Source organism: Strigops habroptila, chromosome 2 (assembly GCF_004027225.2).
Source record: "Strigops habroptila isolate Jane chromosome 2, bStrHab1.2.pri, whole genome shotgun sequence".
NCBI lineage: Eukaryota > Metazoa > Chordata > Aves > Psittaciformes > Psittacidae > Strigops > Strigops habroptila.
The window spans coordinates 98,005,191-98,032,221 of NC_044278.2; the positions used below are offsets into that span (position 1 = coordinate 98,005,191).

The 27,031-nt window shown below is 38.2% G+C and overlaps 1 protein-coding gene across 2 annotated transcripts in view; it reads left to right on the forward strand.

The window, feature by feature from the left end:
- Positions 1–27,031, forward strand: part of TRPC4 (transient receptor potential cation channel subfamily C member 4) — a 134,813-nt gene that overhangs the window by 65,502 nt on the left and 42,280 nt on the right. For both annotated transcript variants that reach the window (XM_030477059.1, XM_030477058.1), the window contains exon 3: positions 7,147–7,665. Coding sequence is in view for 1 of the 2 variants with exons in the window: in XM_030477058.1 (XP_030332918.1) it covers positions 7,147–7,665 (519 nt within the window). In the remaining variant the exon portion in view is untranslated. The remainder of the gene's footprint in view (positions 1–7,146; positions 7,666–27,031) is intronic.

Consider the following 27,031-nt stretch of genomic DNA (forward strand, 5'->3'; position numbering starts at 1 on the left):
TGGTTTGGGCAAGCAAGAGAAATTATTTCTGTAAAACAGTTCAGTAAGAAAAAGTGTAGGGTTATAAGCAGAGCAGAAATAATCAACCAAGTATATACTGGAACTGAAAACAATTAAGATAATTGTTTCCCCCAGTTCTGCAGGGGGGATTAAAACAAGACTAACTGAAAGAGACTGGACAATATCATATTATTGTGCAAAAGTCAGTATCATATTTGGTCACATCAGAATGAGCACAGATGATAAAATATCTATGAATTTGGCCTCTGTTATCCTCAGAAATGGTAAGGAATGTGCAGAAAGAAATAAGAAGCTTCAGAGAATTAGAAAATATTCCCCGTAAGGAAAGCCTGAAGGAATGATTGTTTAAAAGAAAAAACTGAAACTGTAGTAAGAAATAATGTTTTCTCTTTATCCACACTTTTTGGACAAGACATTATAACCTTAAATACACAAAGATAAAACAAATTAAGTATCAGAAACATTGTCTGGAAATGATGAAACATATCCACCCACCACTGTAGGGCTTTAAGAGCAGATTGGTCAAATATCTGTGGGCATTGATCTAGGTGTAATTACCATACTTTGGGTTTAAGAGTGCAAACAAGACCTTCTGACAATTTCCTTCTTGCCATTCAGTGCTTCTATTGCTGAATTCTTTTACGCTTTTTGGCTCAAATGTTCTGCAGATGTGTTAAGCATGTATTGTTCGTATCATGTGGTTATGCAAGTCATCCTCATTGTTTAGAAAAGTGATGTTGGTTTCAGTGAATTACTATTGTAATTCTTTTTCTTAATATGTATTATTTATGCCTTTTGTGCAATGTGGCTGACACAGAGACTGGAAGTCATCAGTCCATGCTGTGACTATTGTGACACACAAATTGATTCAGTGTAAAAAGATGAGCATGAAAAAGCATTAGAAAACCATAGGCACACATCTTAGGGTAGGTTAAGTGTATCTGATTAAAAAAAAAAACAAAAAAAAAAACCCAAAAAGCAAAAAGATAAAAACTCCAAGGCTTTGAAAACTCAGCTTGTACTTGGAAAAAATAAAATGAAAATAACTCAAACTTGTAAATTTAACTTTGAAAAATTCCCATATAGAGAAAAAAGCAAGCGCTGAAGCCTCCTTAAAAGTGACAGGGTTATACATTCTTGTGTAACTTGCTCTAGGTGGCCCTGCCTTGGTTGGACTAGGTGAACTCCAGAGGTTCCTTCCAACCCTTATGATTGCATTATTATGATAACATAAATTGGAATTTTACAGAAGATACTTCCATCTCAAATCTGCAGCCCTAAGAAAACCTTCCCACCACAAAGACTCAAGTTATGCTTAGGGTTTCATTTTGGCTAGCCAGTCCTTTCATTTTGCTGTGAACCACATCCTATAATTTATCACAAGAAGGAGGTTTTATGGCCTCATATGTCTAGCATTTAGAATTTCAATTGGAGGTCCTAATATATTTTATGTCAGAACTAATATTTTAGATTTTTAGGCACACTTCATTTAAGAGTCAATGTTTCATTTAGGACCCCAGAAGATAAGCATCACTGAACCTCGAATTTGTACTACTGCTTTTTTGTCATCTCTGTTACCTGTGGTTAGACTCCAGAGAAAAGAAATCTGAAAGATGAGTATCAAACACCTTGACAGCATTGAGCCGAACCATGGGTGTGAAAATATTAAAGGACGCAATTTGTGATGAAATCTTATCTGCTGGACTTAGGTAGATTCCAGATGTTTAATTAGATTTAAAGAGTACATTCTTAAGAAGTTACATTATTTCTAAAAAAATTAATTTTGCATTCATACATTTACATTTAGTCCTCAGACTGTTGTCAGTAAACTTACAGTGGATGAGGTTTTGTAGATACATCCGTTTCCTACAAAAAGAATAGACGCGGAGGCAGGATATTGTAAAAGCAAAGAAAATACTTCAGTAGCGCTTTAAGAGTGTGATACTTATCTTCAGGAAATGTAATGAGTCCAAGGACAATTAACAAGTTGAACCCTTTCCGGGGAGGCCAGGGAAGATACCTATAGAAAACAGAAAATGACAATATACCAAATGGGTGTTGCATGACTAGTACCACACACACTGCTCTGAAATGATGCTGTCCCTGAGCTCAGCTTGCCAACTTCCATCCACTTTCCTGTCTTACACATTCAGTGACCAAACAACATGCCAGCTGTGCAGTGCACAGCAAGCACCCTGGGACAGGGAAAAGGACTTTGGGCCAAAATCTGGGGCCACCACTGCAGGCATGCAGTTTGTGCAGCCTGTGAAGATAGTTTCAGCATGGCTTTCAGGATGGGCTCTGTACAGACTCCTTCAGTGGTGTGGCAACTGAATTCAAGTTATTTTGAAGTCATATTTTCAAATCATTTAAGTTATCTGGTAGCTTCTTACTGTGTGAAAGAAGTTGGGGTAGGAGGATATTTTGAATCCTTCCTGGTGGAGTTACTTCCGTCATTATAATCAGGATTTGTTTCAGCTGACATAATATGAAGCCAAAGGAGAGAAGAACTCAACAAACCAAAATGTAAATCAGAAAACTGTATATGCATAGGGATAACTTTTACGCTGTGGGCTGTACTGTAATGTAGAGTTCAGCATTTTCAAGCTGTTTGGCTGATGACAGCAATAGAGCAATAGTGCTGAAGCAACTGATGAGCTTGATGACACACCTTTATAATATTAATTTTCTTATATAATGTGGTACTGCATGAGATGACATATGCATTCATCTTGTTATCTGTCATATATCCTTTTTTTCCTTTGCTGTAGGTTTTTCCTGCAATCATGCTGTCATGATTGATGTGACTCAGAAATGTATTCACCTAACTGCTTGCAGCCATTGCAGGATTTGCTCTTTAAAACAAAAGGAAAAATAATTGTAAATAAATAAAGACAAGAACCAGGCAGGCCATCCATTTGCCCAAAGAAATAGGTTACTTTACATAGATTCTGAGCTCTTGCACTTAAGAAGTGGATAAATGTGCACTGCAGTTTTCTCTCTGACAAGATATTGCATTAATGAGAGCCACTGTGGGAAATCTAGGTGGAGAAAAGGACACACCCAAGGTTTATGTTCCTCCTTTTCCAAACATCTTTTTCTACTTCCTGGGTATCTAAGAGATCATCAGCCATCGGTTTCTCTACTCTGATGTCATAGGGACAGAAAATAGGCATTAATTTGGCCTAGATTTCTCTATCTGTCATAGCAAAGGGGCGTCTCTTCACACAGGCCATACAGGGAACTTAAAGACATACTGAAGAGGGCTGTTCCACTTGGTATCTAAAAAATTGTTAGATATCTAAGTAGGACTGACTCATTCCCACTTACAGTTAAGTACAGGAAAAAGGAATGCAACAGAAAAATCTCATGTCCTTGAGCACAGAAGTGTGCAGACTTTGAGCTGTGCTTTCTTTTCTGCTTTATTTTCTTTTTTGCCTACTCATTCCCACACAGATATGCATACACAATCACCAAACTGCTTTGCTCCACCCTGAAAATAATGTTGAAGTAGAAAATTTTTAACAAAATGTAAGAAAGCAAAAATAATTTGACCTTTCTAAGTTTAAGCAGCCTTGCACTTGACATATTAACTGAAAAGTGTATAATAGACACCACTGCTAAGCATTGGGTAGTCACAATCAGTGACTGTAAGACATAGTAGCTTCCCATCCTCCCAGGATTTAAGGAAGATTCTTATGTTCTCTGTGAGTGATCTGTCAAAGCTTTAGATTGTGCGGCTGATATCAACGTGTGCTTGTTACTTGTTTTGGCTTCTTTAAAGAGAATAATTTCAGTAGTTTGAAAGTAAAATTCATCATAAGTCTGGTGACTTCAGAGCAAGGACTCTGGGTCAACAGTTAAATGCTGAAATATTCTGAGTGCCATGAGAGCACTCAGAACTTCAAAAGGTAAGTACTTCATTATACTGCAGATGAGGGAATAACTTGACCTTATCGCTTTGGCATTCCGTATATCTTTCGTTTAAATGAGTAGGAAATCTTAAAATAGGAGGTAAAGGGTCAGGGTTTGAGCTCATGATGTAATTAAAGTTGCAGTCTTAGGGTTTGCCCTTTAAATATTTCTGCAAGTTAAGGCTGAAATTATTTAATACGCACTTCTATATTTGGGTGGATTCTGATGGTGTGAATTCCAAAATGTGTGCATTAGCCTTATAGCTGAGTTTTGATAAGAGGAAAGGTTTTGATAAGTTATGAGAAAAACAAGCAGCTTTTGAGTGAATGGACCCCACATACAAGTCAATTATTGTAATACCATGTTTTTTGAAGCTGTGTTTCTGTTAATTTTTCAGAGAAGATTGTGGTTAATGACATGTTAAGACAGCCTTCAGTTCTGGCAGGGCTTGAAGCAAATATCAGTTTAGTGCTGTCAGAAAGTACAAAGATAATGACGTGCTAAGTGGCAGAGGAATACTGTGAGCAGTCAGCGAGTTTGGAGATACAGCTTTGTATCCTTGAGTTTTCTGCCCTTGCAGCTCTCTCTACATCCTGGTACCCTGACCCTGGAGCCAAGAGAGAGTCTCACTAACTGTGGCAGATGCTGTCAGACCACAATGCATTCCTCCCTGTAAACTTTTTTCAGACCTATGGTAGCCCAAAATCTCACTTCTACTAATGCAAAATTTTACTGCCAGTTTCATCTCTTTCTCAACTCAAAAGCATTGGTCACAGTTGCAATTTAAAAAGCAGGAAAAGCGTGTGTATGCATGTGTGTGCTTTCTTTTTTTCTATATAATATGCAAGTAAAAGAGAGAATAAATCTGAGACTACAATAACCAGGGAGGTCTCATGGAAAGTGGTGTCATTTTCCCCACTGACACCATAGACAGGTGAGAAAACAGATACAGATTTCAAACCCGAGTTCACACTGGACAGGAATAACGAAGCAATCTGGGCATTTGGTCATCCTGTAATGGGCACTGCACAGCATTCAGCCTGGAGGTGACAGGTGACACAGAGGTGCCCTGGAAGAGACCCAACAGAACAGTGCGGACACAGCCATAGAGTCCTCTGAAAAGACATATGCCCAGGTTATATTTCTTTTCCTGACCACGGCTTAGACTAGGCATACTGCTCAGATCTTCTGCTTATTCTTGTACCTGTTACCCTCATCCATATCTTACGTACATTCTCAGCTGAGTTCCTTCTGGGTAATTTCAAACCTATATTTCTTTGTATGCCTGCACACACTACACTGTTTTGTTTGTGCCTTAGAATAAAGCAAGCAGAAGAGGACTTGCTCAGGAGCTGCTTGGCTCACAACCACTGGTCGTCAACATCTCCCATAAGCTGGTGGGGAGGACTGTGAGGACAGCTGCTCCCTCTGCATGGGGTCATGAGGGTGGGTGTGCTAGCTCAGGCATCCCCCAGTCCTGCTCTAAAACTTACCCAGTGCCAAGCCAAGCATGCGTGTTTGAGTGCATGGGAAGGGAGAAAAGGGACCTCGCCCACTGATACCTTCTCAGAATCCAGCACAGCTACTTGAGGTCAGCAATACGCTATGGCCAGGTGGGGATTGTTTCCCTAGGGATGTGTGGTTACAATCCCAAATGCCAGCTCTCCAATCTTGACTTTCCACCCCATTTTACATGAATAAGTGGCCACCTCCAAAGTAATTCTCTCATTCAGCTAATTAGTGCTTCAGTCCTCTGTTTTACAGCCCACACACATAGCAGTTCTTATACATGTACACAGTCCCATTGAAAAAACGTGAGCTGGTTTTCATGTAGAACAACTGAAAAATGTACAAAATACAGTGTCTTCATTAGAAAGAGGGAGAAAAAAAATAAATGATCTGTGAATTTTATTTATGGATTTACATCCACAGACTACCATTTCTTTTCAGCTTAATTTTACTCTTATTTTCTTTTCCACTGGATTTCTGTCTGATTCTGTGTACTCCATTTTTTGCTTTGCTTCTTTCCCTCCCCAGGCTCTAAACAGCTCATTTCCACTCCTTCTTACAGTGTTCTCATATGCTTTACCTGTTTCCTATTAACTTTTTTCTTCTTAAAAAAACACAGCTATTTGTGTTGTTTTACACCTGGCAACAAGGTCATTCTTCTGTCATAAGACTTCTACGAAACATTTTTCCCCCCTTCCAGTGGCCATCTATTTCCCTAGCCTTCAGAAAACTTTGAGTCAAATGTTTTCCATTTTTCTTCCTCCTAAAGGTGCATCACTCAGAGCACCTCACTGATGTGGATTGAGTTTGTATTTGGTTATTGATTGTGGACCAAAGGCAGTCCGTATGATGATGCCAGTACCTTTTTCTTTTTTTATAATACACTAATTACACTTATATGGCTTCATTATACTAGTCTAACAAGTAGTCTTGATCTGGGAAAGACTTTAGAGTCGGGTATTGTAAAATAAAGAAACAAGCTTAAAATGAACGACCTTACAGGCTTCTGGTAAGTAAGATTGAAAATACAGAAATGAGCACCAGAAGAGGCTTTAAAAATGCTCTTTTGGGGCCCTTGTTTTACCAACTCCCCCATTTTCCTATGAAAAGAGTATGTTTGCGCATGCGAATGTAGAACTGAGTCTTAAGATGTTAAGCTTTTTGCAGCAGATTATCTTTGCTTCTCTATACACAGTCATATTTCCAACGTTCTCTTTAAGAAAACCTATCTCCTTGACTGGCCCATTTTATTTTGTGTAACTTGTCTGTGTCCTGTCCCTACGGGGAATCACAATTATGCCTCCAAGATTCTGTCTTCCCTGTAAAACTGAGATTAACCATTGAGAGACAAGAGAGCTTTTCCATCTTGCTCACAGCTGGCACTTCAAGGCACCTGACAGGAGTGTTTGTGTCTGACTCTTCCTTGTTTACCTAATCATTTGCTCTAATGAATCGTTGCCTGTGGGTTCTTTACATACAAACAGGTTTTATGAAAAATCACACCCTGTTCATAGCAATTTATTAACTGGAAAGAAGCTATCTTAGCTAATTGAATTGTCATGTTTAAAATGTTTCCTTCAACTCTGGCCAGAAGCAAAGATCCATCAGGAAGTGTACTACCTGCTGAACTATTTGTAGCTTAATTTTGTATAGCTCTTGTTCCATGAAGAGGCCTGTAAGGCTTTTTACCTTTTTTCACAGGTGCCACCAGTGCTTCTGGACAAGCAGTTTTCAGAGTTTACACCGGACATCACACCCATTATTCTGGCTGCCCACACCAACAATTACGAAATCATAAAGCTCCTTGTGCAGAAAGGAGTCTCCGTGCCCAGGCCACACGAGGTCCGCTGTAACTGCGTTGAATGTGTCTCAAGTTCAGATGTGGACAGCCTCCGCCACTCTCGATCCAGACTTAATATCTACAAGGCTCTGGCGAGCCCCTCATTGATTGCTTTGTCCAGTGAGGATCCTTTTCTTACTGCTTTTCAGCTGAGCTGGGAGCTGCAGGAACTGAGTAAAGTCGAAAATGAATTTAAGTCGGAGTATGAGGAACTGTCAAGGCAATGCAAGCAATTTGCAAAAGATCTCCTGGATCAGACACGGAGTTCCAGGGAATTGGAAATTATTCTTAATTACAGAGATGATAATAGCTTGATAGAAGAACAAAGTGGTAATGATCTTGCAAGATTGAAACTGGCAATTAAGTACCGTCAAAAAGAGGTGAGTGTGCTGGAGAATATTTAAGCATATTTAGTAGTAGTAATGTGATAGATAACAGCCTGAAATACATCCTTTTAACTGAGACAAATTGCTGCTTATCTTTTTTTTTTTTTTTTTGTTCTACAGGGTCTTTCCTTTTTTTATATTTTTAATTAGATGAATTTGAGTGGCTGTTATAGTTTGATAGTATCAGAATTTAAAATGTTCTGTTATAGCACAGATCCAAAGAAACTTTTTTTTTCTTTTGCAACTGAATAGACATAGTCTCCAGTAGTTGTGCTCTGAAGAGCTCTTCAATAATAGGATGAGAAATATATACAGCATACTTCAAACTAAGTTTAATTGTGTCCGATGGAAAAAGGAGGCTATGTGTTTATACACCTATAAAATACTACAGGTACCTCTAGAGAAATATTACTTCAAAAAATAGCTATTATAAATAGATAATGAAACATAAAATTAAAAACTCCCCAAATTTTTGACATTTTGTTCCTAAAGAATCCAAAATGGAGTTGTATGGGAATTGGTTTCCATGACAGTTAAAAATTTGTGAGTTTGCTTCACTTATATAGATACTCAATTGGAATGACAAAATATCTGCATTTCTTTGAAAAATACTTAAGTTCTTGTATGCATGTAAAAGCAAAAGAATCAAGACAGAAAAAATGAGTTAGGAAGACAGTTCCCCTGATATTTCCAAAGCTTCACTTGATCCCTGTTCATTGTCATGTCAGAATGTGTTTGATCATCTTATTTGGAACCTGTACATGCAAAATCAGCTGAACTTTGGAGGTGTGTGGGCACGACAAATGCTGTTAATAATTAAATGTTACTTGTTCATATAAAATATGGCAAACGCTCAAGAAACTTCTGTGTTATATTGAACTAGTCTATCTATCACTGCTAAATATCTGTTCTGCAAAATATAATAGTAAATGCATTAAAATATTAAGTACGTTATAAAGGTTTGCAGGTACAATAACCAAACCTATAATGATTCTGTCATCCGCTTGAAATGCAATTTAGTAATGCTAAGAAGTTATCACGAAGGTAAGGAACTACTGAAGTACTGCTGGAAAAACATCTGAGTTGACCTCTGACTTCATAAGTGTTCTAATAAGCATTTTTTCACTTCAGGAAATGTGTTGCATTATTTTATATTTGATAGTATAATGTTTTAGGCAACATATTCACTGCCTTCATAAATTATTTTCAGATGGTACTATTCCAGACTTTTCTTAACATCTACTGTTTCTATTTCTTGAAATGCCAATCCTGTGCTACAGACATTTAAGAAATTCTAGCTTGGACTTCTGTTTTCCAAAGGATTAATGCTTTGAAATAAAATTCTGACCTCTCCATTTTTTATTTTTTTTTCCTAGACCTGAATACAAAGCCTGAATTTTCTTTATTTGAGATAGAGACAGTAAGAGACATCTGTATGGTGATTTTTTTTTTTTTAATAGTTGCATCTGATTCCTGTGTCTAATTAGATTGCAGTAATACAGCTGATCATGCTTTGTTGATTCTTTGTAATAGCAAACGTTAAAACAATACTGATTTAGTGCCACAATTCCATGTAAGCGAATATTTTTTTTTACATACAGTTTTAATTTCTATAAATATTTCCCACCATTTGAGTCTCCCTGAAGTAGATTCAAGTTTTGATAGCTTATTTTGTGTACCTAAATGTATTCCCTACTAGATGTTGGAGCAAATAGCAGCCGCTGTAAATGATCAGTTGGTTTATTTCTGATTATTACAATACTATTCTGGTAGGTACAGCTCCAAAGAAACTTAACTCAGGCATAAGAAATGCTTGGATTCTGGCTGTCCTGATGCATAGAGATCATGATGAAAATAGATAAGACAGGTCTTTCTACTTCTTGTGTTAACGGTGCTACAAGAGCCACTGAATCCAGCAGCTTCCAGGGCATGGGGTTTCTTTCTGCTTGAGCACTGAAGCCTGGCCAGGAGGTCAGGTGGAAACACCAGGGTTGGTCTCCATCTCAGGCACAAGCATACTGACCAGCCCTGCTTACACAGACCAGCCCCTTGATTGCTTTCTCCTCTCTTTTTTGCCATGCTTGTTCCTCCCTGACTCTTCCTGACCCTTTACCCTTCCCCTAAACATCCCACAATAAATTTTAAGTAATCTCACGAGACCCCTTCTCATATCCCATAACTCTGAATTTCCTGTAAGTAAGTCCCATGAACCCCCTCAAACATCCCATAATACTAATGATAATGATGTTTTCCCCTCTTTATGATTAGTTACAAAGTTGAGGTTGCCCCTCCTTGAGGCAGTTGCAGACAGTCCTTTAATGGCCCATTCATCAGGCTAAAAGGTCTTGGTCTTCAATTACTTCAAAATTGTCTCTATTAAACCCTGTTTTCTGTGTTGAATTTATCACTTTTGTTTTTTTAAAAAAGGTAGAAAAAAGTGTGGGCTGGATTTTAATTAGCCATTAATATATTATTTTGGATTTAACCTGTTAAAAAATACTGGTTTGGGGTAATATATCCACTTCCTCTGTCCCATGTGTCTTGACCACCAAGAGTCAGTTCTCCACCAAAAACTTTTCTATTACGACAGGAGCAAAAATGGATTTGTGTTTTTTTGATCCCACAAAATAGTAATAACAAAAAAACCCCAACCCAAACCCTACCAACAAAAGAGCAAAACAGGTAAGAATGCATTGCCTTCCCTTCGTATGACCCATCTCCAACATCTCAACCTTTATTCATGCTATTACCAAAGGACATTGTAATGCTATACTGGGGCTGAGGTCAGAGCTCCATGAGTAAGCCATCAGGTCTGGTTGTTCAGAGCATCCAGTCTAAGACCAGAAATTGCAGCTGAAAGTAACAAAATAATGAAGAATGAGGACAAGTAAAATAGGACCATGTGTCATTTTACATTGCTATTACAATTAATTGCCTAGGACATAGAACCATTTCTAAATTTTCATTTCTTTTTTCAGTACATTCTGTAGAGCTGAATAATCAGTGTTTACCAAAAATTCAGTTGCTTAACTACTAAAACTGTCCCAAATACCTGTGGTTGATCTTCTAGCAGTTCCCACTTCCCAGGGACAAGCCCTGGTTTTATGAGGTTAGCACCTGCAGAGACTGAACTGACAAAGAGGGAGAGAAGGAGTGAAAGAGGGAGTGGTTTAACAATTTAACACAGGTAATTTTAGTTCTTTTTTTTTTGTTTGTTTAAATTTTGTTAAATTTAGCAAAAGTATAGGATTTATTAATAAGAATTTTAGGTAAAATATTTCAGGGAAATCAGCTTCAGGCTAGCTTACTCACATATTTGCAGGCAAACGAGAAGTGAGATAAGACTCCCCCATATATAGGAAAAACTCATCATGGATCAGCTGTTTTTAACATAAACCTTTATGTTCACATAAGCCACACAGCAATGATTACTGATATGAATCACTAAATTATTAATTGGTTAATCAAATGTTAAATACAATAATATATTCAAATTTCATAAAGCAATTCTTGTTTTCTAGGAAAATGGTGCTGCAGGATAAAAAAAAGTTGTTTGTTACTGATAATAAAAGCCATCTGTTTCTTCCTGCTCAAAAGAGGACTTTTCAAAATGCAATCATCAGTTCTTCACTAGTTTTCTATGTAAAATACAGAATCAGTGAAATGGAAATGTTTCACAATAATGTCACAAATTCAGTGAAATTCTCAATGAAAACATGTCAAATCATTTCAAATCTGTCATGTCAATGTCTAAAAACTTTATTTCAATAAGCCATTTTGTTTGACTACAGTTTCTTCTTACTTCACTTGGACTTTAACATTTTTGACAATGTAATGCTCATATCTAATATCATCCATATCATATTATTTTACAAAGCAGAATAGATAGAAAGAAAAAAAATCTTCCTTATCAAAATTGAGTATCTCAACAAAATAATTTTAATAAAACACAAACACAGCTGCCATGTGTTAGCAGGTCACTGTCTAAGTGAATATTTCTCAAAAGAATGGAAAGGTGCAGTTAGAAGTGTCCATGTAAAAAATGACAAAACCCCAAAGAAAATGGACTCTAATAATATTTGGACATTTTTAACATGAAAGGAACATGTGTTTAGTCTACGAATCGCATAACTGAGGGGGTGATGTATGCACATTTGGATTCATGTCTCCAAAAGACCCATTTCTGTAGGCTCTCAACCATAGCATTCAAACGGTTTAATAAACATTTTTCCAGGCAAGAGCTAGGTACTCTAAAACAGGTCATATGTTTGCTTTGTAAATCATATAAAAGTCTCTGTGTTTACAGATAAAGTCTCCACAGATTGTTAAATAGCATAAATTATGTAAGTAGCTTATCTGATACACATACTTGAAGTCTTGCTCTAATTCATTATAAAATCATAGAATTGTTTAGGTTGCAAAAGGCCTTTAAGATCCCTGAGTCCAATTATTAACCTAACATTACCAAGCCCACCATTAAACCGTGTCCTTAAGTGCCACATCTTTTAAATACTTTCAGGTATGGGGACTCAGCCACATACCTGGGCAGCCTGTTCCAATGCTTGACAACCATTTTGATGAAGAAGTTTTTCCTAATATCCAATCTAAACCTCTCCTGCCACAACTTCAGACCATTTCCTCTTGTACTATCACTTGTTACTTCAGAGAAGAGACTAACTCCTACCTCACTACAGCCTCCTTTCATGTAGTTGTAGGGACTGATAAGGTCTTCCCTGAGCCGCCTTTTCTCCAGGCTAAACGACTCCAATTCCCTCAGCTGCTCCTCAACAGACTTGTGCTCTAGACCCTTCATTAGCTTCATTGCTCCCCCCTACCTCTAGCAGATCAACATTCCCTCCCAACTTGGTGTTGTCTGCAAATTTACTGAAGGTGCACACAATCCCCTTGTTCAGATCCTTGATAAAGGTATTAAACAGATCTGGCCCCAATACTGAGCCCTGGGGAACACCACTTATGACTGGCTACCAACTGAATTTAACTCCATTCACCATCACTCTTTGCGCCTGACCATCCAGGCAGCTTTTCACCCACCAAAGAATACACCTGTCCAAGCCATGAGCAGCCAGTTTCTGCTGTGGCAAAGTGTCAAAAGCTTTACTAAAGTCTAGGTAGGCAACATCCACAGCCTTTCCCTCATCCATTAAGCAGGTCACCTTGTCATAGAAGGCGATAAGGTTAGTCAAGCAGGACCTCAGAACTAAATGTTGTATCCCTGTAGTAGCTCTGCTTATTGCTGCTAGAAAAAAATGTTATTTATAATCACAGGGTGGGAGCACATCTGCTTAATACAACATTTAATTCTGGTGAAGCAATCCTCCTAAAGTATGTGAGCAAATGCCTTATACAGTCAAAAGACAGAGGTATGCACAGAGGGAGATCTTGTCTGGTCAAGATAAGACATCTAAGTTAACTCCAGAGATGTTTCTCTCTACTCCCTTAGCTGGGCAAGGAAACAGGGCACTTCAATTAGAAGAATTATTTCATTAGACATTGAAAATGTAGATGCAAGTTAGGCAACTTACTGTATCAACTGCAATTTCTACCCTGTGGTGAGAGATTTCAGATCTTGAAGGCTCAGATCCCACATACGGGGAAATGGATGTCACCACTAACTTTTTAATGATGTCTCAAGGCATCAATAACCTTTGAATGCTATATGCTGCACAAAAGTTGCAATCCTCTCGTCATGGTTCTAGTTAAACTATTCATGAACACCAACATCTTTTTATTTTGAACACTTGCTAGCAGTAATTAACTCAAAGAGGAGACTTGCTGTTAATGAAGTATAGTGCAAATCTCTCAGTTCCATTTCTGCATCTTCCCTAAAAGAAATGTTGCTGGGATGTTTGCCTCAAGCAGGAACAACCAGTAGTGCATATCCCTAACCAGCAGTGCACACCCCTTCTGTTAGAATGTGATTGGCAGCAACAGAAGTTGGCTTTTAGTTGGAAGGAGGCAGTACTAATGCAGTACAAGCTTCCCTACAAAACTGGGATATATTTAGCACCATGAACTATTTTTATTTTTTTTTGCTTACAATAACAAAACATTTCCTGAAGAAACAAAATTTTAGAGAAAAAACCTTGAACAAGGTGAATAAATAAGGTAGTGCACATTATTTCATTTTGAATGTGAACCTATAACTATAGGAATTTACAGCCCTCTTTCCTCCCTCCATATGCTTGCTGGGTATCTGGCTGTTCTTCCTCCCACCCCTGCAAGAGCATGTAACCCACAGCTGAGGTTAATTACTTTTGCTGGGTGATGAGCCCCAGACTGAGCTGTGGTGGGATTTCCATCTGGGGGCAGCCCATTCCTGGCTGCTTCCACCCCACTTCCTTGTGCAGCTCATCCTTCATGCTCACCACACCTTCTGCCATAGCTGCACAAGCAGCTGTGCTTCACTCCTCACTGCAAGTCATTTTGGCAAAGCCCAAGACCTTCAAATACTTAGTATTTTTTCAGCTCTATTAACTGCCCTTGCAGCATGAAGAGCTCATACAGGCATCTAACTCATAGAGGAGTATTTAACCCCTTTCTATTTTTAGTGTTTCTTAGCTCCCAGGACACTCTCAAGCAACCCCTCCTCTGTCACATACCTTGTAGGAGGCTCTTACACAAAGCCTTCTGACCTCCTGTCCAAGCTCTAATCTTTCCATGCCTGTGATAGGTTCAATTGGCCCAAGTTAGAGTGATTGCTTAACCAAGGCACATTTGAACATGCTGGCTGAAACTTGTGTATGCTGCTGCAGTGTGATTTTTTTCCACTGCTTTGCAGGATGCCCTCCATTAAGATAAATGTTTATTGAATAATTAAATAAGACAGCCAAAACAAACTTGCTTTAGGCCTGTCTGCTGGTACTTTTAATTTACCTGCTCTTTGCTCCACCAGATGTCCACAGTGCATTCTTCTCTTCCCTCCTTACCCCTTGTTTTTGTTGTAGGCCTTAGCTATCAAGAGTAAAATAGTAAAGCTTTCTGCTTTTGTGTTGCTTCATAAATTTCCTGCTTAGACCTGCCATAGAATTGCTCTATTTATTCTGCTTCAACAAAATTTTGAGGGCTTTTTAAAGTTTATATCTGCCTAAGAGAATGTCTTCTTGGGATAAGAAAGGGAATTTTTCTTTGTTTACTTCTGTGAATACAGTGTCATTCATTTCTTTACCTTAAAATAAATTCATAACTTTCTTTTAAAATATGGCAACAAAGTAAAGATTATGCCTTTTGAGGACAAAACTCCAGAAGAAAGTGCTATTGTTAGTTACAGCTTCAGTTGTCTGGAAAACAACACATCAATATCTGCTAAGTACTTGTCAGGAGGGCTGAAGGAAGGATTGAGGGAGGCATGCTGAGTTTTCACTGAAAGATTATGAAAAGCTTGCCAGTTGTCTAAATAAATCAGTTTTATTTCATTACTGTCATGAGTAAATATAGAATATAACCAGTCTTTCTTCTGCTTCTATGTTGCTTAACTTGGGGTAATTTCACTTACATTTATATGGTGCTAAATTTACAGGACCTGACTTTAAAAGCCGTGAGAAGGCATGCCAAACAACAGTAAACAGAGAGAATTGTACATTTTTTTTCAATTATATTTTTGTTAAATTTGGTCTCACAATAATGGAAGTAGATTATTTAGCAGGTTGTATGCGCTGCATGTCGTGCTTTGCAGACACACTCAGGAACTGATCTGCTTATGTGGTATGTAATTGCTTAGGCAAATGCTTAGCAATCCCCAAAGAACTGAGGTTGCAGACTGTTCCTGCACACATCACATCCTGTACACTCCACATTAGAAGATTTTTCAGGTATTCAACAGATCGACAGCTTTCCTTTCTACAATAATGCATATTTCCTGTGTCATGTATCTCAGTCTTGTACAGATTACTTGAATATACTTGACCACGTCAAATGTCAGGAAAGATGCAGGAATTGAAACCTCTTTAAGGTCTACCTGTTGTTTATAGGTCAGCTAGGTGGGCAAGGTCCTTTTGGACTCACTGATTTATAGTCAATGGGTCCTAGCGCATGATTCAGGCACTAGCGATCAATTTAGTTTCCTAAACACTGCTGACTAATGTTATTTGAGATGACCTATCTGAGATGAGTAAACAGAGCTGATAGATATGGCACAATACCTACAGGGGAAATGTGCTGTTCTAGACAAGGAACCAAAGGCTAGCATACTTCAGGACATCTGAAACAGCACTAGATGTCTGTATGTAGGTACCAGTTATATTTCCAGATGTAAGGTAATTTCTCCCTAGCATCCATTGACTGTATTAGCTAGGTAGTCACGGATGATGGGAACATAGTTGAGTAAGGCACACTACTTACATATGTCTAAATTTAGGTGTTTCAACATCAGACTGCATCCCTATTCTATGTTCATGGAGAGGAATAGGCACTTCCGGAATATAATTTGATTCATATATGTTCATATGAGATTATTTGCCCTTTGCAACTACTCTTGGCTAGCGAAGAGAGGTCCTGATGGCTGTCTTAGATGTCATTTTCTATAGCTAAAGTTACAGTGGAATTTATTTCAACTTGGGTGTCCAGTTTTTCAACATTCAGAGATTCTCTGGAATGTTGTGATCAAGGAAAATGCCTTCTGGCATCACCATTTTATACTGTCACTTGCTTCTCAATACCATATACAACAGCAACTGGCAGTGTTCTTTAGGGAAAATGTCACACAGCTGTGTGATTTGGTAAGGACTGTTTCTTTACTATCCAGTGATTTATTACTATTCTTTATCAGTTCCATACAACTTTGCATCCATTCTGGAGGTGGATTTCCCTGTCCTCTGCATATGTGACTGAATAGCATCACATAGCATCACAATAGCAGTACATAGCATCACAATAGCAGTAGTTGACGGTGCCAACTACTGAAGTTCCTGCGTTTCTTTGCCTCCCCTATGTTCTTCTCCATCAGTATATCCACTCAGTTTTCAGTTTCATTCTTGACTTGACTTCTGTAATCTCTATGGAATCTATAAATAGGGTGTTTTATGCTTTTTTAAAAAACCTTTTTCTTTAATTCAGGTCCTGCCATTCTAATTTGATATTTACTGTTTCCATTATTGTACTCATATAAAATACTCCTCTAGTGAAAGATACAAAATTTTTGCAAGGCAAAAGGCTAAATAAATGGTTGTTGAGATATTTTGAAAAAGTAAGACATTTTGAGGAAATAAGAAAGTAAAAATTTTTTTGCTAGGGATAGAATAGACTCAGTTCTTGGCGAGTACTTGCAAACAAGCAAGGACTTAGTAATGAAGGATTTCGCAGAATGCTTTGAACATCAGGGGACAGCCAAAGGTGAATGCATATGAATAAAAGAAGAAAGAACATGGTCTGGCATGTTCTCTATTACATCAAATCATGGGGTTTATGCTTTGAATGTGTTTCTTTCCTGAGTAATATTGAAAAAATGTGAGGGTCCTTAACATCTGTGGGAGAGAAAGACCAATGCAACATGTCTATGCTCTGATGCTCAAGTACAGGATCAGGCTCATTAGGCTTTTTAGGTGGATGAAGAGGAAAAGTAAACATTTTACTCTGCCTGCTGTGCAGAAAAGATAATAATATTTAATTACCAGGGTAATGTTGTCATTTAAATTAGAGGTTGTTTTAAATAGCTATCCTTAAGGGCTTCATTAGCAGCCCTGTTATGGTTCACAAAAAGACATGACTCAATTACACAGTATTTGACATTAAGACAAGCTGAAAGTCTAACAGAAGATAAAAAAGGTTTGACACATTATCAATAAGATTAGTTCAAGGCTTAGACTCTTTTTTAATACCTTCTTAATAGTGTGCAGAAAGAAAACAGAAATAGCCATTCCTGTAGTGTGTTTGTTTGTTTGTGAGTCCCTGACTCATTCCACATAACCGTAGGTAGTCAGCTAAGGTACCAGTGCCAGCAGCCTAGCCTTGAGTTCCTTCATAGTCAGTGGGAGGAGACAGCCATCTCCAACAGCAATTCAGGCCATCTAAAAGCAAAATAATTTTTGTCACTATCTATGTTATTTGAACTTCTTGCAGAGAAAACGTGAGGTAACTAGATGTGTTGTACAACCTAAAAAAGAAGGTAAAATCCTTCAAGAAGAATAGCATGTAATTTCTGGAAGGTAGGTAACATTGGGCAAAAGCTAATTTTTTAAAGTCTTGATATTCTGTTGTTCTGAGAACTGAAAAAGCCCCTTAAGCTGAAATAGATGATCCTGTTTATGGGAATCCCATCTAATGCATGGTGTGTTCTAAGGGTCTGCCTTAGCAGGTAAGTTCAGAGAGAAACCAAGTTTCCTACTAAGACTTCTGAATATTGTTTATATACAGTTACATATTTAGACTTAGGGGTCTTAGACTCACTGTAGAGTTTGTTGGAAGGGAAATGATGATCTTTAAGGTCCCTTCCAACCCAAACCATTCTATGATTCCTCGATTCTATAGTAAAAGTCTGTCTTGCTTTTGGGACAAGGCCTCACTCATGCAGTCTGGACAGGTCATGTTTGGGTTATAGAAATGGTCAAACAGTCTCAGATCAGCTCTTCCTAAGCAGTTTAATCTTTCTGGACCTGAACTACACACAGATTAAGAGCCAGCAATTTGAACAGAAGTATGCGAGCCTCAGAGTTCACTGGACTAAGGTCAGGAATTAAAGTTCTTGAACCTGACTTTTCAATGAAACGTAACTTCTCTTTGACCACCATTATCCAGGTATCCACCTTACAGAGGAGCTGGCAATGTGTCCTTGGAAGATAGCTTTGTATTACTACTGCTTGCACAGGTGGCACCTTCCTCCTAGGAAAATCAGGTGTTTGGGAGCCCACATCATGCCATGCTAGACTTTTTTTACCAACATGCAGAGATTGGATATAATTTCAGATTTCATGGGGACAAGTAAGCATAATGCAAAGCTACATTTCAGAGGCTTGGTCTGAGGGAAAAATTCTCAATTTTGTATGAAGATCCTCAAAATAAGGTGGAAACTTTTGCAAGGGATAACTGTTATTAGAGCTGTGACAGACTGCAAGATTCCACTTGTGTTGAGCCATTTCTTCATCACTATTTCCAAAGCTGGAAAGCTGTAGTGAACTTATCCAAAATCAGTCAAAATCTTGAAATAAAAGACAAAGTTTTATATGCACCGAAAAAATATTTTCTTTCACTGCATGTGGCCCTATTCTCAATACAAATATATTAGTCAAATCAGATTAAAGGTGAGTAGCATATTCACACTTGAAGAAAGAAAGATCATAATTTTCATTACCATAAATTAAGGTTAGGTCTTCCTAACCCGTCTGTGAAAAATTGCACTTTGCTCTGTATTAAACCTTGGAAAAAGTAGTCTGGGAATAGGAGTACTTTTTGTTTTCAGTGACAGATCTTTCCAGGTATAATCATTGCAAATTACAGTGTAGAAATGGTGGTTAAACAAGACCTTATTGATACTTACGACTATATTGGTTTAAGTTGGCTTGCTTTTCTGTTACAGCTTTTTCAGTTACAGCTTTTTCAGTTAGAGTATACTTATCTGACCACAGAAACACTGCTTGGACCCTGACTAGATTTGTGGCCAGAGAGATGTCATTTACCCTGAATTTAGCAAGGCTTTCAACACTGTCACTATATTGTTTTATCCAAGTTAGAATGTTGCACTCTGTATGGAAGAACAAGATAGATAAAAACCGGGTTGGTTGGTCAAGCTTAGAGACTTGTGGTTAATGGGTCATACTCCAGCAGAAGACAAGTAAAAGCTCTTCAGTGATGCAAGATTTATCAGTCTTTATCAGATCCAGTCTTGACAAGTTTGAAGACAACACCAAGTGAGAAACACCAGCTGATATGCTTGAGGCAGGGCTGCCTTTTATAGAGACCAAGACAGGCTGGGGGAACAGGCTGACAGGACCCTCATGAAATTCTGAAAGGGCAAATGCAAAGTCCTGAACTTGGAAGGGAAGAAACCCCTGAAGTGACACAGGCTGGGGACTGCCTGCCTGGCTGCAATGCAGAAAAGGAGCTGGAAGTGGGAGGACCTCCAGCTGAACAAGGGCCAGCAGCAAAGAAGGATAACCATAACCTGGGCTGTATTAACAGGAACACAAGTAGTGTACTGAGGTAAGTGATTGTCCCACTCTAATCAGCACTCATTCAATCAAATCTTTATCCTACAGCTTTGGGTCGCAAAACACAAAAGATACATCAATAAACTGGAGCAAGTTCAGTGGAGGGCCACTGAGATGGTGGGGTTGGAGCACTTGAGGAGGATCTGAAGGGAGCAGGGCCTGTTCAGCCTGGAGCCGAGATGGCATCAAGGGGAACCAACATCACCCCTCAATGACTACAGGGAATCATCAAGGACATGGAGCCAGGCTCTTCACAGTGGTTCATTGTGGAGGGACTATAAACAATGGGTATCCATTGCAAGAAGAAAAGTTCAGGCTGGATATAAAGAAAAAAGTTTTCTCCATGAGGAGAGTCAGGCAGTAGAACAGGTGTTCCAGAACAGGTTGTGCTGTCTCCATCCTTGGAGATTTTCAAGACTTAACTGGATAAAGCCTTGAGCAACCCAGTCTGATCTGATAGGTGACCCTGATTTGGGCAGGAGGTTAGATAAAAGACTTCCTGAGGTTCATTCTAGCGTGAATTATTCATAATCTGATGACAGGAACCATGAAGCCGTATGCATTGTAGCCAGCATGCTTGGAAGTCTCTGTGAAGCTGTCATCAGGTGTACAGAGGATGACAGATACTTGCTTCTTTCTTCTCCTATGGTGTTAAGAAATCTGGCCACGTTAGTTCTTCTCATACGTGTTTGCCAGTTTATACCCTGGCATTTCAGCTAGAAGCATAAAGAGAGAAACATTTTCTGTCTTCTTAACCCTTAACACCTATTAATGGTGTCAGAAAGAATATTGCTGTTGTTAATATTGTAGCAGTACTCCAGGATATTTAACATTAAATATAGTTCAATGAGTTGGAAATAACCAAGCAATATGTAATTTCAAATTATTAAGGAAGGAAAAGGATGGACCAGTATAAAATTATTTATTACATGAGAAGATAGAATATGAAAGTGTTCAGTTTATGGATATTTTTCCCCCAGGAACAGAACACAAATACTTAGTACTAGAAGTAAAAGTAAGAAAAACAGCAACCAAAAAAAATTAAACAATGGATTATTTAGCAGTTGTATATTATTCTTACTCTACCAACTTTTCAACAAATATGACAATACCATCTCAAAACATTTAGGTGAAAATTATTACCCTGTAATTTTCAAAAATAAAATTAGGGCAAAGAAGTTCCCTTCCTTTCTGCTTTCCTTCCTTCATAAATGCAATTAATGTAAATTGACAATAGTCATAACACTGCCGATAATAAATATTCTGCTAATACAAACATAAATATTATTCTCTCAGCCTCTGGTCCTTTGGCTTCTATCCTCCCTCAATTTCCATGGTAAAGTTGGGTTTTATAACAAATCCAGCAAGTTCAGTGCTTCAGAAAAAGAAAAACATTTCCCCAAAGAAGTAGTGAGATATAGCTCCCATCAAGTCTTTCCAAAACAGGAGGCGACTTTTTGCCTTTGTGAGCTGCCAAGGTTAGAGACTTAAGGGGTTTGAGAGTCAGATCCCTTGTTGGGGTTTCTAAAATCCCCCACTAAACCCCCTGATGCTGGGTTATCTTTGAAGTTCTGAAATTAAGCACTAGAGGAGTTTACAGGTAGAGAGCTGCCACTGTTTCCCTGGACAATTACAATGTAATTTAGTTGACATTACAGTTTAGTTACCAAGTATGGATTGCTTTGGCTGCCATCCTCTCTGCCTCTCACTGAAGTGTTTGAATGCTGATGAAATCATGGTTTTTGTTATGTTCATGGAGGCTGGAGTCAGGAGCGCTACAGTTTCTGTCAGAGTTGGAGCTGACTGGCAGCGAGTAGGCAGTGGTAAGTAATAGAGGAAAGGGGGTCTCACCATCATCACCTCAGCAAGGGTGTATTTTGGGAATAAATTTGACAGAGGCATTTTGTAAAGAAGAGGTCCTGCTTCCCTGGCTGCAGTAGTTGATGGTATTAGCATGAGACCTTTACAGCTCCAGGCTGGATATTGTGGAGAAAAAAAGATACTGAACGTGACTTTAGCTCAGGGGGCATCACCAGCCTGCCTGTGGGTCAAGGCAGAAGTCCTCTAGCCAGCTGATTTCATTAAAGCCTGTATGATATGTATAAATGCAAGGGATGGGAAAGGTACCCATGCAATCTAAATTTAAACTGCACAACACATAGGATCTTCAGTAGTTTTGTAGGTTTGCTTGGGATTTTTTATCTGTATTTACTTATCTTTATTATACAATGTTTCTTTATTCTTAATTATAACATATGTCTGATTTTCAAATACATTTCAGTTTAGGGAATCAAGATTTCATACATATGTTCAGAATGCATCTGCTTAACACCACAGAAAAGTGCAAAGGAAGCAGAAGAAAATACTCCTTCAGAGTACCAGTGAGCTATCTTTCACAAGAATTAAAGAGCATCTCTTCCTTAGAAATGTACCCTTTCTGACTTGCTGGAGCAGAAGCTAGGGCACACACATTATGCAGACAGTGACAACAGCTTGTAGGGTGTATTTCTCTGTCAGTGAACAAATTGTCTGTGATTTGTCGAGGAAGAATGTAGCCTCAAACCTTCAAGGACTGAAACACAGCCTTTGATTATATCATTCCACATTTGCTTCTTCCACCTCCAGCTTTTTGCAAATGGTCATTTTCCTCCACATTTTAAAATAAACTATATTCCTTTACGTGGAACTATAAGCTAATGTGTTCTACTCCATCTCAGTAAGAAATAGCTATGGATGGAAGCTGGGCAAACAAAATCTCGTGAGTTATCCAGTGTCTAGGAGCGTGCAATAAATTTTAGAAACACCAGTCTAACACAGAAATATATGACATAAGTCAGTAAAATATTGTGCAAGAAACTCATCTTTGAGTTGTTGTCTGTACTGCTAAATGAAAGCAGACCATGGCCTGATCCTAAAACGAATTCATACTGAGGGATTTGTATGCCAACAGGCTACAGCAAGTTGCGGATTCGCTGTGCATAGAGAGGGCTGGAAAGTCCAAAACTAGAACTGGGCAAGAGAGAATAGGTAGTGGGAATGACTGAAGTCCAGTGCTCAGACTCAGTCACTGCTTGATTTCTTCAGTGTGGGTGTAGTCTGAACATCCCTAAAAGTGATGCATATGTAGAACTCAAATAAAAAAGGCTCTTTATTGATTCCTTCATTGCTCTGGTTCTCCACCATGAAAGAAAACAACAGTGTTCAGACATCTCTGTTTGAGAACACTGAAAGTAGCTCCAGGTTTTCATATGAGATACCAAACTATGTTTTGCCACAAATAGCAGAGCTTCATAAGGGGAAAGAATTCTCGAAGGCCTGTCATCATTTCTCCAGGCTGGCAGATGCTGGGTATACAGAATTGCGTTAACAGCTGGTGTAGGTCTCTTCCCATTATGGGAAAGCACAGTATTTCTTAGGTTTGTTCACAAGAGAAGGTAGTTTTCTTCAACCACAAACTATTCTTTAATAATTCTTTCAGAGAGAAAGGGTTCTGAGCAAGCAATTATACTCCTTGCAATTCTTTCTGAGATTCATATTCTGTGTTTAAACCGCAGAAGCTGTACACTGGCTGTCAACTGGCCATTCAAGAGCAGTGCCTCTGAACTCATTTAAGGGAAAACTGGGAAGAAAGGTGGATTGTAAAGACAATGAAAAAATTGAAAAACATCATCTCTGAAGGCCAGAAAGAAGACTCACGAAGGCCACACTTGACTGATAGAATTGAAGCATCTATACAGTCTCACATGCATTTATTTTGCAAGTGGTCACAAAATAATGCTTACTGACCATCATTGCCAAAGACCTATCATTTCAGCTTAGTTTTTATGCAGGAACTGGGTGATTAATCTGATTTCTCAGCCTTTAACATTCTCAGGTAAACACACAGCCAAATTAAAGAAGAGAAACTTAAAGATGAAAAAAATTGAACTATTTGAAGAGAAAGAAAAGCAGATTGAGTGACTATATACATTCTATCCCAAGTATTAATGGAACTACAAAGCCAGACCTCCCTACAACATGTTTCAAGAGAAAAATATGCAGTTTATTGCTCTATTTCATTTGAATGCCTTTGTAATCACTCTCTGTTTTTATTTTTCCCTCATCCCTCTTATTTTGTTTTCAGTCAGCCTTCAAATGAGTGTTATGCTTTCCAAAAACTGGATTTACACTGATTTTGGGGAACTTTGGCTCTTCAGTTCTACACAAGCTTCGCATAATAAACAGTCATTTATAAAGACAGTGGGAAACCCTGGAGATCAACACGACTCTGTTGCTGCTTATCATATTACTTGGCTAGAACAGCATAAACTTGGAGTCAAGAACTGTTATGATCATCTCCATTATTCACATTGGGATGCAGGATGGTACCTTGTAGAGCTAAGCTACCAAAGGGAAACCTAAATTTTCCTGGTGCTAATGGAAGGTGATTACCATTGCTTTTACAGGGAAAAAAGAAAAACAATAATATGACAAAATGTCACTGCTCCTAGGTTTCTCTTCACAGAAACAGGCAAACAGCCTGAAAATGGAGGGAAAAAAAAAAAGAAGGAAAAATTCTGTAGTCAGGTTTCTTCCACATAGCTTAATATCCTGCTCAAATCTGAAAGGACGTTCAATAAGGGAAAATGAAGCTAAGAATGTCTCTACCTTGTTTGGCCTCTGCAACAAACTGCACAAATGAGGAAAAGGGTGGTCTCCAGTGATGCCGATAGAAATTCTCAGATGATCAAACAATGCCCAGAGGAAGAATCTAGCTTTTCTATTTGCTTCCTACCATTCCCTCACTCAGAGCTTTTCCCAGATAATTTTTCATCAGTTAAACTCACACTGCGTTCTGTGTTTCAGTTGCTTTCAACATATTTGCAGCTCCCTCATGAATTTTGAAAGGTTGGTTTATTAATTTGTAACTTTTCTTTCTGGCAAAATGGCAGCTACAAAAGTAGACGAAGTGGTACAATGAGCTGGATGTGAGAGAATTAATTGATTCTGTCATATAGTGGGATTGTAACTAACTTAGATCCTAACCACTTCTGGCTTACTAGTTAATGCTTTGAAGCCTTACCAATACAGAACACAAAACCAGCTTGGATGTAAGAAACATGCTACTGGTAACTGCTCACTCGTCCAGAGGTGTGGGGTTTTTGCTGTTGCAGCCCCTGGCGCTGACAACAGACTATTCTTTACTTAAGAGGCTATTTGTTTCCAAGTCAGTTTTGAGTTGATAGCATGATTTACATGATCTGTATGCTATGAATAGTGCATGTGATTTCTACCTGAAGATGTTGCTTAGAATATATATTGATTTTAATGTCTTAAAATGAACTTGGACTTTTGAGATTATAAACAAAATGTGTTTATAGTTTCAATTTATTCCGTGTTAGAATGAATACTGGGAGAATGATCAGCCACTATTCTCTTATCAGTTAGTTAGTTTATTTTGTAGAAACCGTTGGTGCAGACAGCAAACTTGGTGTCAGAGCTATCTGAAGACTGCTATGGGAACAATAAGATTGAAGTGACAGAGACTTAAGCAAATATTTTGACTATTATGTCTTTTCCCTCACACATGATGCCTAGATTATTATAGCACAAATGTTTGGAACAGTTGAAATGGTATTATGTGTTGTTTGGCAAAAATTTGGTTCAATGATATGAGAAAGACAGGATCTGCCTTTTTTCAAAGGGAATAACCAATGGTGAAAAAGATCTTAGTAATACCTTGTATTCATAGAGAAATAATTCAAACCTAAATAAATAAATTCAAACCCATTAAGACAATTACTGTGGCTCTTAATAAAAATTTTGCTGCACCAGAAAATACTGATTGTTTAATGCAGTAAGTTTGTAGGATCATAAAAAATACTTGGTTGAAAGATGTGTCTCAGGATCATTTAGTCCAACCTCCTGGTCAAAACTGGGCTAACACTGAAGATAAATCAGGTTGCTAAGAATATTGCCCAGTCAAATTTTGGATAATTACAGGAATGAAGATTCTGCATCTGTCCTGGACAACCTGTGCCAGTGCTTACCTACTCTCAATGAGGATGAATATTTTCCTTAGATCAAACTAGAATTTCCTTTGATGCAGCTTGTGATGACCCTCATCCTTTCGTTGTGGTCCTGAGAAAAGCCTGCTTCTATCCATACCCTGCCTTTCATTTGTGTAAGATAACTGTGAGTTCCCACTATGAGTCTTTTTTCGAGTGAGTATACCCAACTCCCTTCTTCTGTCCTTGTACATCATGGAGGTACCCCTGTAACCTCTTGGAGGTGCCCTGATGGACTCCAGTTTGCTCATACCTCTGTTGTAATGAGAGACCCAAAACAGGACACAACACTCTACATGTAGTCTCACAAGCGCCAAAGAGAAGGGAATTATCACCCTCCTTGACATGTTTGCTATACTTTGACTACTGCAGCTTGGGCTATACTTTTGTACTGCATGGGCCCAGTCATAATCAGCTTCTTGCTTACCAGTTTCCCCAGGTCTTTTCTACAAAGCTACTTTCTAAATGGTGAATCTCACCCTGTACTGTTGCACAGGGTTATTCTGTCCCAAGTGCAGGACTTCTTAGCATACAAATATCAGTCATTTTTTTTTTTGCTATGCATGGAAATACACCAGCTAGGTGTGGAAAAACAGGGATCCAATATAACAGAAGCAAATTCATGTTGTATTATCTCTGCAGATACCTGCAGGGGTTCTTTAATTGTTTTCCCCTACAAAACTGTTTTGTATTGTGGTGAATCTAATACTTACCCAGAATGGGAACCAGAAATATTATACCAGAATCCCAGTCCTGAAGTTTGGAGCTATTTTACATACTCATCACAAAACCCAAAAACTGATTGACTTTTCCACTGGGAAGTCTAACAAGGCTATTCATGCGTAGCTGGTTCCAAAGAACTGCATTCTACTTTCAGTTGCCATTGCCTTTTCTAAGCAATTAATCAGAATCACTGCAATTATAGATAAGTCTTATTTAATAGATATTTAATAGTTTTCTCTGTGCTGATTCATTTTAGTGAGAAGGAGCAATGAATCAAAGAGCTTCTACTTGTGTTGATGTGGCAAAAGGAAATCTTAAATGTTAAAATTACAAACTGAAATGTCATTGTTTTTATAATAATGTTCATTAATCCTTTTAATGAAGCATTTCAGTCTCCACTTTTATGTTTTCTTTTGTTTTCTTCCTCCTCAT